Source organism: Kogia breviceps, chromosome 8 (genome assembly GCF_026419965.1).
Source record: "Kogia breviceps isolate mKogBre1 chromosome 8, mKogBre1 haplotype 1, whole genome shotgun sequence".
Lineage (NCBI taxonomy): Eukaryota > Metazoa > Chordata > Mammalia > Artiodactyla > Physeteridae > Kogia > Kogia breviceps.
The window spans coordinates 20209299-20223208 of NC_081317.1; the positions used below are offsets into that span (position 1 = coordinate 20209299).

Below are 13910 nucleotides of genomic sequence, written 5' to 3' on the forward strand. Positions count from 1 at the left end.
AAAAAAATTACAACAAATCTTGGTAAAGATGTGGAGAGGGCTTCCCTGGTGGCGCAGTGGTTGAGAGTCTGCCTGCCGATGCAGGGGACATGGGTTCGTGCCCCGGTCCGGGAGGATCCCACATGCCGTGGAGCGGCTAGGCCCATGAGCCATGGCCACTGAGCCTGCGCGTCCGGAGCCTTTGCTCCGCAACGGGAGAAGCCACAACAGTGAGAGGCCTGCGTACCGCAAAAAAAAAAAAAGAGAAAAGATGTGGAGATATTGGAACCCTCATACACTGCTGGTGAGAATGTGCAATGGTAGTCTGGCAGTTCCTCAAAAATTTAAACATAAGAGTTTATGACTCCAAATCTAGGTATATACCCGGGAGAATGGAAAACATTTACACACAAAAACTTGTACACATGAATGTTCACAGCAACATTATTCATAATAGACAAAATGTGGAAACAACCCCAATGTCCCTCAAGTGATGAATAGATAAATAAAATGTGGTATAGTATGTGATATTTGGAATGTGATATATACAATGGAATATCATCAGGCAATAAAAAGAAATGAAGTACTGATCCATGCAACAAGACAATGAACTTGAAAACATTACGCTAAGTGAGAGAAGCCAGACAGAAAAGACCACATATTGTATGATTCCATTTATATAAAATGTCCAGAATAGGCAAATCTGTAGAGACAGAAAGGAGATTCGTGATTGCCCAGGACTGAGTGAGAAGGGGTATGGGGGAGGGAGTGACTCCTAATGGGTGTGGAGATTTTTTTAGGGGATGATGAAAATGTTCTAAAATTGGTTGTGGTGATGGTTGTACAACTCTGTGAATATACTAAAAACCATTGAGCTGTATACTTTAAATAGGTGAATTGTATATGTGATTATATCCCAATAACGCTGTTATTAAAAAAATAAAAATCAATGGATGAACGATATTCTTTTCAACAAATGATGCTGGAGCAATTGGACGTCCTTATGCAGAAAATAAACTTCAACCTAAATCTCACATGTTATACAAGAATTAACTCAAAAGGGATCATAGAATTTAAATGTAAAACTACAAAATTTTTAGAAGAAAACATAGGAGAAAACCTTCAGGACCTAGGGCTTGGTGAAAAGTTCCTAGATATAACACCAAAAGCATGATCCATAAAAGACAAAAAACTGGTAAATTGGACTTGATCAAAATCCAAAGTTTTGCTTTAAAAAAGATGCTATTAGGAGAATGAAAAGAAGCTACAGATGGAGAGAAATTATTTGCAAATCACATATCTCACAAAGGATTCATATACAGAACACATAAAGTGCTCTCAAAACTAAACAGTAAAAAAGCAAACATTCTGATTAGAAAATGGGCAAAAGACATCTCACCAGAGGATATACAGGAGGCAATAAGTACATGAAAAGATGTCCAATATCGCTAGCCATTAGGGAAATGCAAACTAAGACCTGGATGAGATGGCATTACATACCTATTAACAGCTAAAATAAAACATAGGGGCACCATTACATGCTGGCAAGGATGCAGAGATCTCTCACAGTCATCTAGTCAGAGGTAGTTTGGCAGCTTCTTAAATATTAAACCTATACTTAAACCATATGACCCAGCAGTGGCACCCCTGGACATTTATCCCAGAGAAATGAAAACTTGTGTCCACACAAAACTCTCGACACGATTGTTCACAGGCACTTTATATGTAAGAGCCCCAAATTGGAAACAACCAAAATGTCCCTCAGTAAGTGAATGGTTAAGCAAACTACTGTGCATCCGTACCAAGGAACACGACTCAACTCGGCAATAAACAGGAGTGAACTATTCACACACACAAGAGCTCGTGTGGGTCTCAAGGGTATTATGGTGAGTGGAAAAGACAACCTCCAAAGGTCACATACTGTGTGATTCCATTTATATAACATTCTTAAAATGACAAAATTATAGAGATGGAGAGCAGATTAGTGGTTGCCAGGAGTTAGGGATGGTGGAAGTGGAGGATGAGTGAGACTATAGAGGGATATTGAGGGAGACCTTTGTGGTGAAATAGTGCTGTATCTTGACTGTGGTCGTGGTCACATAATCTGCACATGTGATAAAATGACACAGAACTATACACACACATAGTACCAATGTCAGATTCTGGTTTCGATATTGTACTATAATTAAGTAAGATGTAATTGTTGGGAGAAACTAGGTGAAAGGCACATGGGACCTCTCTGTACTATCTTTGCACCATTTCCTGTGAGTACATAATTATTTCAAAATTGAAAATTGAAAAACAAAAACCGCTTTCATGTCAGTGAGAACTTGCCCCAGGTAGGTGCTGACCCTTTGGCGGGGTGGGGCCGGGAGGGGGCGCGTGGAGCAGAGCTGAGCCCAGCCCATAGTGAAGAACCAAGTCCAGCCCAGCTCCTCCTGGATCAGTTGACTAGCTGACTTGTTGAAGCATAAGGGAGAATAAATGATGGTTGTTTTAAGCTACCGAGCTTTGGAGCGATTTGTTTTGTAGAATTAGTAAGACAATAGCTGATTAACACATGCCAGCTTGCCATGTCTCCTCTCCACTGCCCTAAGAGGATGGATGTCTGTCACTGGTGACTGTGGCAGAGACACCTAGTTGTTCCCCAGCATCCCCTCTACCCTTCTGTTACCCCAAAGTAACAGAACCTCTGGTTTTTATCCGGTCATATGGCTATCTGGATTCAGACTACATTTTCCAGCCTCTCTTGTAATGAAGTGCAGCCCTGTGACCAAGCCCTGACCAATGCGATATAAAGGAAAGTGTCGTATGACAGTTTATGGGAGCCTTCTCTAAGAAATAATTGACATCCACCTTTTGCCCTCTCTTTCTTACCCCTTCACTCTTCCCGCATGCAGAAGTGATGGCTGGAACTCCAGCAGCCATTGTGGACATGAAGTGGAAGTTCCAATATGAGGATGGCAAAGCAACAAAATAGAAGGAATTAGTTTCCTGATGATCATGGAGATGCAGAAGTGATGGCTGGAACTCCAGCAGCCATTGTGGACATGAAGTGGAAGTTCCAATATGAGGATGGCAAAGCAACAAAATAGAAGGAATTAGTTTCCTGATGATCATGGAGATGCCATACTAGCCCTGGCATATATCAATTTCCCTTATGTGAGGGAGGCTACAAACTTCTATCTTATGTTTTCTGTCACTCACAACAGAACACAATCTTTACTTATACAGTAGCTTCTTACCTGTTTTCATGAGTTTATTTTGTGTAACTACTAACCATGCTAAGGACTACTATATGCCTCCCATCCATTGAATAAGTATTTATTAAGTACTTACTATGTGTCAGGCAATGTAATAAAGCTGGGAAAACAGTAAGAAGCAGCACAGACGCGGCCCCTACCCTCGAAAGCTTTATAGTTGAGAGGAAAAGACAGCAATGAAGTGAACGCATATGTATAAGTAATTACCATCTATAACAAGGGCCATGAAAGAGAGGCACAAGCCACTTTGTGAGCAGGAAGCAGGGCCCTCCTCTAGTCAGGGCTATCAGGGAAGGCTTCCCTGAGGGAGTGACATCGAATCTGCGCTCTAGGGGAAGAGAGGATAGGAATACAGCTTAGTGCTTAAAAGCATGGGCTTGGACCCAGTCGGCCTGAGTTCAAAACCCATTCCCCTCTTGTCAACATGTAACCTTGAGCAAGGCACAACCTCTCTGTGCCTCAGTTTTCTTGCCTGAGAAATAGGGTTTTATTTAATTAAACACATATAGGATTTACAATGTGCTAGGCACTGCTCGAAGTACTTTACAGGTGTTAACACTTTCAATTCTCATTATAGCTACCTTACGGTACTAGTGCTATTCCTATCCCCAAATACAGATGGGTAAACTGAGGCCCAGAAAGTGAAGCAACTTGCCCCACCCAGGTCACACAAATGAGTGGAAGAGCTGGGAGTTATTACCCCAAGTGATCTGGCTCCAGAATACGTCCTCAGGACACTACACTGTACTGGTTAATAACACTGGCTCTTAACTCATGGGGTTGCTGTGAGCATAAAATAAGAGTGTCAGTCAAATACTTAGCACACTGCCTGGCAAATATTAGGTGCTCAATAAATGTTAGCTATTATTATTGTCATTATCATTAGCAAGTACGGGAGAAGGGAAAGAGTGTTCTAGGCAGGGAAACGTACATACAAAGGCCCTGAGGTGGAAGGGAGCATGGTGCGTTCAAGGACCTGAAAGCAGAGCAGAAGGGCGGTATGCAGAGAGCTCACAGGCTGCTTTTATCCTTCACAACAACCTTATTAGTGGGAACTTTTTTTTTTTTTTTGTGGTACGCGGGCCTCTCACTGTTGTGGCCTCTCCCGTTGCGGAGCACAGGCTCCGGACGCGCAGGCTCAGCGGCCATGGCTCACGGGCCCAGCCGCTCCGCGGCATGTGGGATCTTCCCGGACCGGGGCACGAACCCGCGTCCCCTGCATCGGCAGGCGGACTCTCAACCACTGCGCCACCAGGGAAGCCCTAGTGGGAACTATTATTACCCCCTCTTTATAAATGAGGGCACAGTGGCTCAAAGAGGATAAGTGACTTGCCTGAGGTCACACAGCAAATAAGCGTCTGAGCCTGAACTCAAACCAGGTCTGTCAGCCTCCAAAGCCCACGCTCCTAGTCACCGCTCTCCACTGCCTTGCAGCGGACAGGCTCCAGGGATGGAGCTGGTCCTCCTGCAAGAACACTTCAGAGGGAAACGCAAATACAGCCCAAGGTGTCGGAGTCAGAGGGCTCCTGGCAGGGACTGCTCTGACCTGGGCTCGGTGTGTGTGTGGCAGAGGCAGGGTGGGGTGTGGACCTTACCTCAAGGGAAGGAGCATAAATAACCAGCAGATCCTTCCTCAGCCCAGTCTGGCTAGAGGATGTAGAGGGCATTGTCCCAAGGGGCGTGAACACATGGAGACTCAGGGACCAGTGGTCAGTAGACTGCTCCATCCAAGCCAGCCCCTCTAGTCTTCTGGGGAAGTGGCTAAACCCCATTTTTAGAATCCTAACACACACACACACACACACACACACACACACACACACACACACACCACATACACCAACACACTTGGCCTGAATCCCAGCCTTTACATCACATAAAGTGCCATCTGCCCCTTCAGAAGGTCCTCGGACAGGAGGAAAACCAGAAGAAAACAACAGGAGAGGGGAGGGGCCTCATCCAAGGTCACTCGAGAGCTTGGGACCGATGTGGAGGTAGGGCAGCTGCCTGGCAGGATCCATTTTATTCAGTTGCCCCTGAAACGGCAGGTAGGACTCTGCTGAGCCCACTGGGGCCTGGGGCCCAATGCCATCCTCTTGGGGCCTTGCCCTTGTCTTGAGTCACCAGCCATCTAGTGAAAAACTGGCTGTGGAGTAGAGGTGGGACCGCTTGCCCCTGAGCAACTGGTGGGGCTGGGCCTGACCTCACCTCTTGGATCCCTCGGTCACCTCCCCAGGCCTCCCTCCCTCCCTCCCTCCACCCCGACGTGGGCCACCCTCCGTGGCCGACACTGTGCTGAGGGTTTATACATATTCATTATCTCACTGAGTCCACGCGAGTCCCATGAGGTGGGATTATCATTCCCATTTTATAGATGAGATGACCGAGTGGCAGAAAGGTAAAGCAACTTCTCACACAGCTCTACTGAGAGCTGACATTCGGGACCAGATATCCCCACACACTTAAGCTCCAGCCATTCGTCCACCTTCCTGAGAAAAGCTCTGCCCTCAAGCCAAGGAGAATCTGAGTTAAGAGCCCCCGAACCAAGCCACCAAATCTCTCAGGCTGCCTGCAGGTGAGGCTGCCTGGGAGTTAAGGTTGGGGCCCCAGTTCCTACTCAGCCACCACATACTTGTCCACTTTCTCTGAACCTTAACATTCTCACTTTTTTTTTTTTTTTTGCGGTACGCGGGCCTCTCACTGTTGTGGCCTCTCCCGCTGCGGAGCACAGGCTCCGGACGCGCAGGCTCAGCGGCCATGGCTCACGGGCCCAGCCGCTCCGCGGCACGTGGGATCTTCCCGGACCGGGACACGAACCCGTGTCCGCTGCATCGGCAGGCGGACTCTCAACCACTGCGCCACCAGGGAAGCCCCGTTCTCACTTTTCAAATGAAAACAATACTCAGACCCTCTCCAGGCCTGTTGTGAGGCCTGGTGGAGATGAGGTATGGAATGCCCTTGGAGTGCAGCCTCAGCCATCACTCACTTTTTATCTGCAACCCGGCACTGACCTCTCCCAGCCCCAGCTATGCCTTCACTCCCATCGTGCTGAGCAGGCCCAGATCAGCCCCACGGCTCTTCCTCACCCCCCTCCGCCCCCACACCGCGCCCCCTTGTCTCCTCCAACCCAAGGGAGGGGTCCCCCGGCAGCAGGGGGCCCAGGGTACCCCCTTCCCTCCTGCCTGACCCAGCCAGGGAGAGGACAGGCAAAGCCAGATGTTTCACAGATGTTGCAGATTATAAGCAAAACAACAGCACAGGAGCGTCTTCTCTGAGGCCCAGGGTCTGTTGCTTGAGGGCCTGAGAGCACTGAGGGAGAGGCAGGGGCGAAGGGCAGGCTTTGGCAGGAAGAGAGGTGAATCGGAGACTTTCTAGGGTAGGATGTCAGCAGGAGGGATGCAGGGAGGAGACATTAGGCAAAGGGTCCAGGGGGAGCAAGGCAGGGAGGTGGGGGTAGGGAGCTCGCGGGAAGAACTTTAGAACCCCCAAGAGGCTCCCAGGCCCTCCTGAGCTGCCTGGGGAGGTATTAAGCTCCCCACCACAGGAGGGATGCAAGTAGAAACCCAAGAAGGGACCCAAGCACCAGGTAGCAGTTGGATCCAGATGGTGTCTTCCATGCTGGAGAGTCTGGGAGGCCATATCTGCCCCCAGCCAGGCCAAGAGGCCAAGAGCATGAGGGACTCGACTGGTCCATAAGGAAAGGGCTGAAGTTGCCACAGGCAGGCCAGTGCTGAAGCTCCTCCCACTGGCATCCAACCAAGTGGGCATCACTGTGCCCTCTCTCCTTTCCACCCTTCACAGCGTATTTGCCAGCTGACCCCAACTGCTCGCAGCCAGGCCAAGACTGGCAAGTGGTTCAGGGACAGACTGTTTCTGACTTACTCCCTGGAACAGGCTGGCTTTGTCCTCCAGCAAAACCATTCCTGGAAGGACAGGGATCTGGGGTCTGAGACTAAAGTCTCCCTGTCCACTAATCAGGGTAGAGAATGAGCTTTGTCGCCTCCCCGTGACCCTGAAAATGATGTGGCTGATGGCCTCTCGTGTTGGAGGAGCACGTCCCTGTGCCAGGCACTGAGCTAAACTTGCTGCAAACGCCCTCGCTGAGCCACTGTGACTCTGAGGTAGGTGCCGAGACGCACAATTTATAGATGAGAAAATAGAGGCAGAGAGGCTACAAGATTTTTTTTTTTTCCTCAAAGATCTGTAGCTAGTAGTAAGTGGTGAAACCAGGGCCTGAGTCCTAGAGCCTGACTCCAGGGCCTGGGCCTTGCACCTCTACACAGTGCTGTTTCCCTACCTCTGCCTCGTTCTTCCCATCTGTGAGATGGGAAGGGAGCTGGACATGCTGACCTCACAGCTCCCGGATCCCACATCGACCAGCCTGGGATTGCCAGATGGAGACCAAGGGGCCTGCTCCTCCCTGACGTATGAAAGAAGAAATAGGGAGCAGTCCAGATAACATACAGGTAAGGGGACTGTGGCCTCAGGCGGTGCGGGCTGTGCCTAAGGCCCCCAGGAGCCCAGGCGGGGGTAGGGCAGGCAGATCTAGGCGCCTTTCCAGGCTGCTCTCCAGCTGTTCAGCGTAGCCAAAGCAGCTCGGAGGCCAAGGGCCCCATGTGTGAGTAATGGAAACCAGGCAGTGGGGCCTTCCGAAATGGGAATTCCATCTGCCTGACTTGGTTCTCTTGGATGGTGGTTTCCATGGTAACTTGGGAATGGGAAGGTGGAGGGCCTGGCCCGAGGCTGAATCCCTGGAACCTAAAGAAAGGGGAAGGTGAGTCTCCTCGATGGCCCAGTGTCTCCTCCAAGCAGAGGATGCCACAGGGAGGCCAGGCAGGCTGGGATCCGGAAGTCCCAGGCACTGATGTCAGCTCTGCTGCTACCATTTTGGGGAGCAGGAGTTGTGTTGCAGTCCTCTGTGGGCCTTGCTTTTTCCAGATTTCAGGTCGCCAAATCTCAGGCTTGGACACTTGAGAGGTTCGCTCAGTCTGATCGAGCAGCACATCTCTGTCCCCCATCCTTCCAGAGTCATCGAGGCACTGGCAGCTCTGCCTTGAGAAAGCCCTTCACCATTTACAAAGCCAAACAGGGCTCAATGGCCAGGTCTAGTGCCAGGCCCTTGGTGCCTAGAAGCAGACCCAGCCCCACTCCTGGAGAAGCTCACACGCTGGTGCTAGGGGAAAAGGCTGTAACACCTATTAAGCACCTATTGTATGCCTGGCCCCAGAGACCACCGTTTCTGATGCTCTCCTTCTACAGGGGGGAACCTGGGGCTGGCCTTGCTCAGGGAGACCAGCAAGGGAAGGCAGGGAAGAGAGTGGCTGCACAGCCCCGTATCCTTTGCATCTCCAAGTCCCGGTGGGCAGACCTGAACCCAAAACCCCACGCAGGGAACAAGCTCCAAGGAGATGGGGCACAGCCCCTCCGGCACCCACTCTGTCTGCCTTCATCTAAGTCAGCCCAGCTGAGCCAGTCCCCGCCCCAGGCCACACCCTGGTCCCTGCCTCCGGACCCTGGCAGGTGGAACGTGTCCAGCATCAGGGGCAGCTTTTGTATCAGCTTGGCCGGGCTCTCTTCTACCCCTCTAAGTGAGGGGGTCCAGGGCCTCCTCTGAACTGTGGCTTCAAACAAGGCCTCTCCTAAATTTGTATCTCCCGTTAGGCACAGAGGGGGAAGCCTCCCCCAGGGCCACAGAGGGACTCTCTGGGAACCCTACCCCCTGTCCCGACCTCCCCAGCTCTTCCTCTGTCCTAAAGGCCTCCATGAGCCTGCCTGCCTGCAGCTGCCACCGTCCCTGAGATTCTGGCCCCATCCACCTCTACCAATCATCCCTGTGCTACCTGAAAGTTCCACTAGAATCTCAGGGTGTGGCAGGGCAGAGAAGTGAAGGAACTTGCTGAAGGTCACGGAGCCAGTTAGCAGCCCAGCTAGGACTCCATCCAGTAGCTGGTAGAGGACGACAATCCAGAGAGCAGGCTTTGCAGCCAGGTGGGCTTAGGCGAACCCTGTCTCTGCCACTTGCCGGCTGTGTGACCTTGGACAAGTCACCTTACCTGCCTGGGCTTCACCTGCCTCATGTGTAAAACGGGGATAACCCTCACCTCCCAGGCTCGCAGTGAAGATGAGATGGTAAGTAGAACAAGCCTGGCAGAGCACCGGGCACAGAGAACAGCACCAGCACCAAGATGGGAGGCAGGTGATGGCAAGAGAGGAGAAGAAGCTGATTGACAGCCCGCCTAGCAACCGTCCCTGCCCCGGTCACCCTGGGGAGCCTTGAAACCAGGAACACACAGAAAGGGTCAAGAACAAAAAAGAACACAGGGCTTTTATTTGCTCCTGAACTCGGCCGCTGTGTGGTCTGAGGGTGTCATGCTTTCCCAGAGGCCCCGAGGGACCCCTCAACTCAGGGGTGCTGGATTTTGGTGTGAGGTCAGACTGCAGCCCCCGCCCCTCTGGGCCTTGTCAGTCCGGCAGGCCCAGCTATCCGCCACTGGGGCTCGGGACCAGCAGATCCCCTGAAACTGGAAAATGGTGCCCACCTTCTCCGCAAGGTGGCTCTTCACAAGGCGTTGGTTAAAATATTGCACTTGTAAATTAGGAAAACTGATGAGGCAAAGGTTTCCTATTACAGGACGAGGTGCCAAGCATCCAACTGCTGCTTAAATAAATAAAACTCAAGGCGGGGGTCTGAGCTGTGAGTCCGAGTGATCCCCCCCTGGAGAGCCCCAGGGCCCAGGCCTCGGCCCCCTGCCCATCAGCCAGTTCTTTAAGGAACTTGGTCATTGCAAAGTCTCCGCAGCAGGGAGCAGCGGCTCCAGATCTGGCTCAGCCAGGGCCCCTAACCTGCCAGGGCCCTTGGGCCCCCTCGTACCAGGGCAGTGGGAGCCCAACGGGGCCAGTCCCTCTACTCCTCCAGTGGCCTGGGCCTCTCTTGGTCCAGGCCTCTCATCCAAATGTCCATCTGTCTGTCCGGACACAGCCTCTGGGGGCTCACTTGCCCCCTCTGTTGCAGGGGGTAGGGAGGCAGGTCGGGAGGGGCCCAGCCCGCCTGGTGTGAACGCTGAGCTCTACCCCAGTGGCCCCTAAAGCGGGGGACTCATCTTCTTCTGGTTAATGAGGTCCAGGTAGAGGTCCGAGCGGAGGAAGCGTGGGTACGAGTCCTTCTCCATGAGCCCGAAGATACGCTTTTGCGCCAGATCGAAGCAGCCCCGCGTGACGCTCTGCAGGTTGCCCTTGGTGTGCTCCCGTGTGTACGAGTCCAGGTTTACCTGGGGAGGCAGAGGGTGACGTGGTCAAGGCTGCCTGCAAGAAGCTGCTCCTAGAGGCCAGGGGCCGGGACAGGACCTGCCCAGCCTCTCACCCCCAAGCCCTTCTGCTCCACATCTTAAGGCTCAGAGCGCGGGGGTGGGGGGGGGGCACAGGTTAGCGGAATCAAGTCCTGGCTCGGTCACTTACTGTAGGGGTGGTAGAGTTTATAGAGCCCGAAATCACTGCCTCTAGGGTCAGGCGGCCCAAGTTCAAATCCCAGCAGTGCCACATCTAGGTGTGTGACCTTAAGCAAATCACTTAAGTGCTCTGAGCCTCAAATGTCTTATGTACAGGGTAACGTAACGGTACATTCCTCAGACTTCCCTGGTGGCGCAGTGGTTAAGAATCCGCCTGCCAATGCAGGGGACACGGGTTTGATCCCTGGTCCGGGAAGATCCCACATGCTGCGGAGCACCTAAGCCTGTGCACCACAACTACTGAAGCCCTTGCGTCCTCGAGCCCACGTGCCGCAACTACTGAGCCGGCGTGCTGCAGCCACTGAAGCCCACAGGCCGAGAGCCCGTGCTCCGCAACAAGAGAAGCCACCGCAATAAGAAGCCCGCGCACCGCAACAAAGACCCAACGCAGCCAATAAATAAATAAATAAAATTAATTTTAAAAATTAAAAAAAAAATAGTATATTCCTCAAAGAGTTGTGAAAATTAAGCATGATCATCCATATTAAACAGGCACAGCTGGCACACAGGAAGCACTCAATACATGTTAGGCTCTCTGAGACTGTCTCCTCATTTTAAAAATGAAAATAATATTAAACATTATTTTACAAGTTGTCACGAGGGTTAAATATGAGAGCTCATACGTGAAGGGCTTAGCATGTGCCTGGCACCCAGCAGCACGTCGACACCGGCCATTTTTGTTATCAGTCAGGATTCTGTTCTTCCCGGGGCCCCAGCCTGCTTCCTCTTCAACCTGGCTCATGGTCCCTAGAGTCACTCCGGCCCCTCCCCTTCCTGAGCTCCTCTTTGAGGCTTCCAGGCACCCCAATCACTGAGAGGCCACCGGGCATGGGGATGGGGGCCCGAGGGCCCAGCCCAAAGCCCTACCTCTTTGCACGCCTGGATCGCGATGTACTCAGCAAAGATCTTCTTGGCCTTGGCCACCATCTTGGACTGTGACTTGACCTTCTTGAAGTCCTCGCATGCCAGCCAGAATTCCAGGTTCTCCTCACTAAACTCAGTGCGGAGGAAGGCTTGGAACACCGCTAGCCCATCTGTGAGGAGAAGCCCAGATCCTGGGGTGAGAGGCCAAACCGGCTCCTCTGGTCCTCAGGCCCCACAGCTTACCCTTCTGGGGCCTTTCAGGTGCGGCTGCTGGGATCTTAGTAAACTGACCCACTCCCGAGAGCCAGGAACTCTGGGATATGGTCCCACCACTGCCATTGCCTCCTTGTGGGCCTTGGCCAGGTCACTCCCCATCTGTGCCTCAGTTTCCTCATCTGTCAAATGGGGATCATCAGCCTTATTTCCTGGAGCCCTGTGAGGATCAGAGGGGTTCCCACCCACGAGACGGCAGGCGCGTTTGGCCCAGTGTAAGCCCTCAGTACATGGAAATGTTTATTGTTATTCTGGGAATATGGGTCTGAGCACACAGGTCCCAACGGCCTCTGGCAGGCAGTGCCAGCTCCCATGGACAGGGAGGGGCTGGCAGCAGCCGGCTCCAAGGCCAGACCAAGGGCCTCGGCCTTTCCCAATGGTAGGGACACCTAACTGGGCCCAGGAAAGAGGGAAAGGTAACCTCTGCAGAGCCAGATGCACTCTCTGGGCCTGGGAGAGGACGAAAGGAGGAGTGGGGAGAGACACAAGGAGGCAACAGGCCGGCTGGCCCCCACTTACATTTGTGGACCAGCAGCTTCTCCAAGGACTCGCCCCACTTGAGTGCTTCCTCTGAGGTGGGCCTGAGGGGTGAGGCAAGGGGCACAGTGAGGGAAGTGGGGCGGCTAGGGCCGGGTGACCTCTGTCAGCTGCCTTGGCCCACAAAGTAGCCTAGCCCAGCTGGGGAGCCCAGGAAGGGGCCCACCCCCTTTCCTGGGGCCGGCATCACTTCTATCCCCACCTCTGCCCCTCCCTGGTCATCAGTCCCAGGACAGCATCTCCCCATGAGGGCTGCTCATGCCGGGTACCAGGCTCCCTCTACAAGAGCCTCCATCGCCCCAGAGATGGATCAAGCCAACAGCCTTCTCTCTGAACCCCACTGCTAGCCCTGCTCCCACAGGGACCAGTAAGTGTCTGAGGGGGGGCCCGGGGGGGCCAGAGAGGACCTACTTGAATGACTTCGTCACTTTGTCTGCCTTGCCCGCTGGCTGGGCCCCAGGGGATTCGTTCCGACGCCTGAAGATGCCCAGCTTGTTCTTCATGTCCTTGGCTCTGGAGACAGAAGCAGAAAACGGGGTCGGTCAGCCTGGCACGCTCGGCCGCTGCAAATTCAGGGTCGGGAGGGTGAAGGCTGGGATGAGGGGCACCTACTCCTTCATGGTGTGCCGCCTCTGGAGGTTCCCGTTCCGAGTGAGGTACATGCCTCGGAGCATCGCTGTAGGGCCCCCCACCTTGCTGCCTGGGACGGTCTGCTGGGAGCACCCCAGGATCCTGTTCCCAACCCGCGCCCCAGGCGGCAACTGTGCGGGCTGCAGCCGAGCGCTCGCCGGGATCCCAGCTGGAGGACTGGACTCCCAGGCGCAGGCTGGGCTGGGACTCAGACAGGAGGAGCCAGGAAATGGGAGGGACCAGGACCCGAGCAGAAAAAAAAAAAATATCCCTCCTGGCCAACCCTGAGAGGGAGACTGTGAAAGGGGCATGTGTCTGTAAGGGGCGGCCTCTGGGGCCCGCCCAGGCAGGAAGCCAGACCCATTATTTGTGACTGGCCTCCCCGTTGCCATGGCAGCGCCCCGGGAAGGAGGAGAAAACAAGTCAGCAAATTGCTGGGAGGGAAGGCTGGAGGGAGGGGGGAGGCTCTGCCCACCTGGGTGGCAGGACCAGCTATTTTTAGCCAAGAACCATTTTTAGCCCTGCCATTCCCCCAGGCAGATTTCAGCCCTGGGCAAGCTGCTGGCAAGAAAGGGGTTAAGTGTCTCATGCTCATGTTTGCCTCCCCCTTGTCCCTAGACCCCTACTCTGGGCACCTCCTAGAGAATAGTTCGTGCCAGAAGACAGCTCAGCCTGTCATTGGCTTTGGATACATCCATCCATGAACATGCAGAATGTCCCACAAAGTTTCAGTAGTTTTAAGCTTGAATAACTTCAAAAGTACAAATCCTATAAACTCTCAAAAACATCATTTGAAATGAATTAATTTTTTCCTGCATATTTAGTCTTATGACTGTAATAAATTTTTTGTTTTAATTTT

The 13910-nt window shown here is 52.7% G+C and overlaps 1 protein-coding gene and 1 long non-coding RNA gene across 12 annotated transcripts in view; one reads left to right on the forward strand and one right to left on the reverse strand.

The window, feature by feature from the left end:
* The first annotated feature begins 7022 nt into the window (after window positions 1–7022).
* Window positions 7023–11137, forward strand: LOC136794728 (uncharacterized). Its single transcript, XR_010841887.1, has 3 exons — window positions 7023–7363; window positions 7526–7708; window positions 10914–11137. It is a non-coding gene; the product is annotated as an uncharacterized lncRNA (long non-coding RNA).
* RGS3 (regulator of G protein signaling 3) overlaps window positions 9551–13910 on the reverse strand; it is a 131604-nt gene continuing 127244 nt past the window's right edge. For all 11 annotated transcript variants that reach the window (XM_067040935.1, XM_067040933.1, XM_067040936.1 and 8 more), the window contains 4 exons: window positions 12833–12934; window positions 12404–12465; window positions 11615–11781; window positions 9551–10510 (listed from right to left, as the gene is read on the reverse strand). In XM_067040935.1, the coding sequence (XP_066897036.1) occupies window positions 10325–10510; window positions 11615–11781; window positions 12404–12465; window positions 12833–12934 (517 nt within the window). In that variant the 3' untranslated portion in view covers window positions 9551–10324. The remainder of the gene's footprint in view (window positions 10511–11614; window positions 11782–12403; window positions 12466–12832; window positions 12935–13910) is intronic.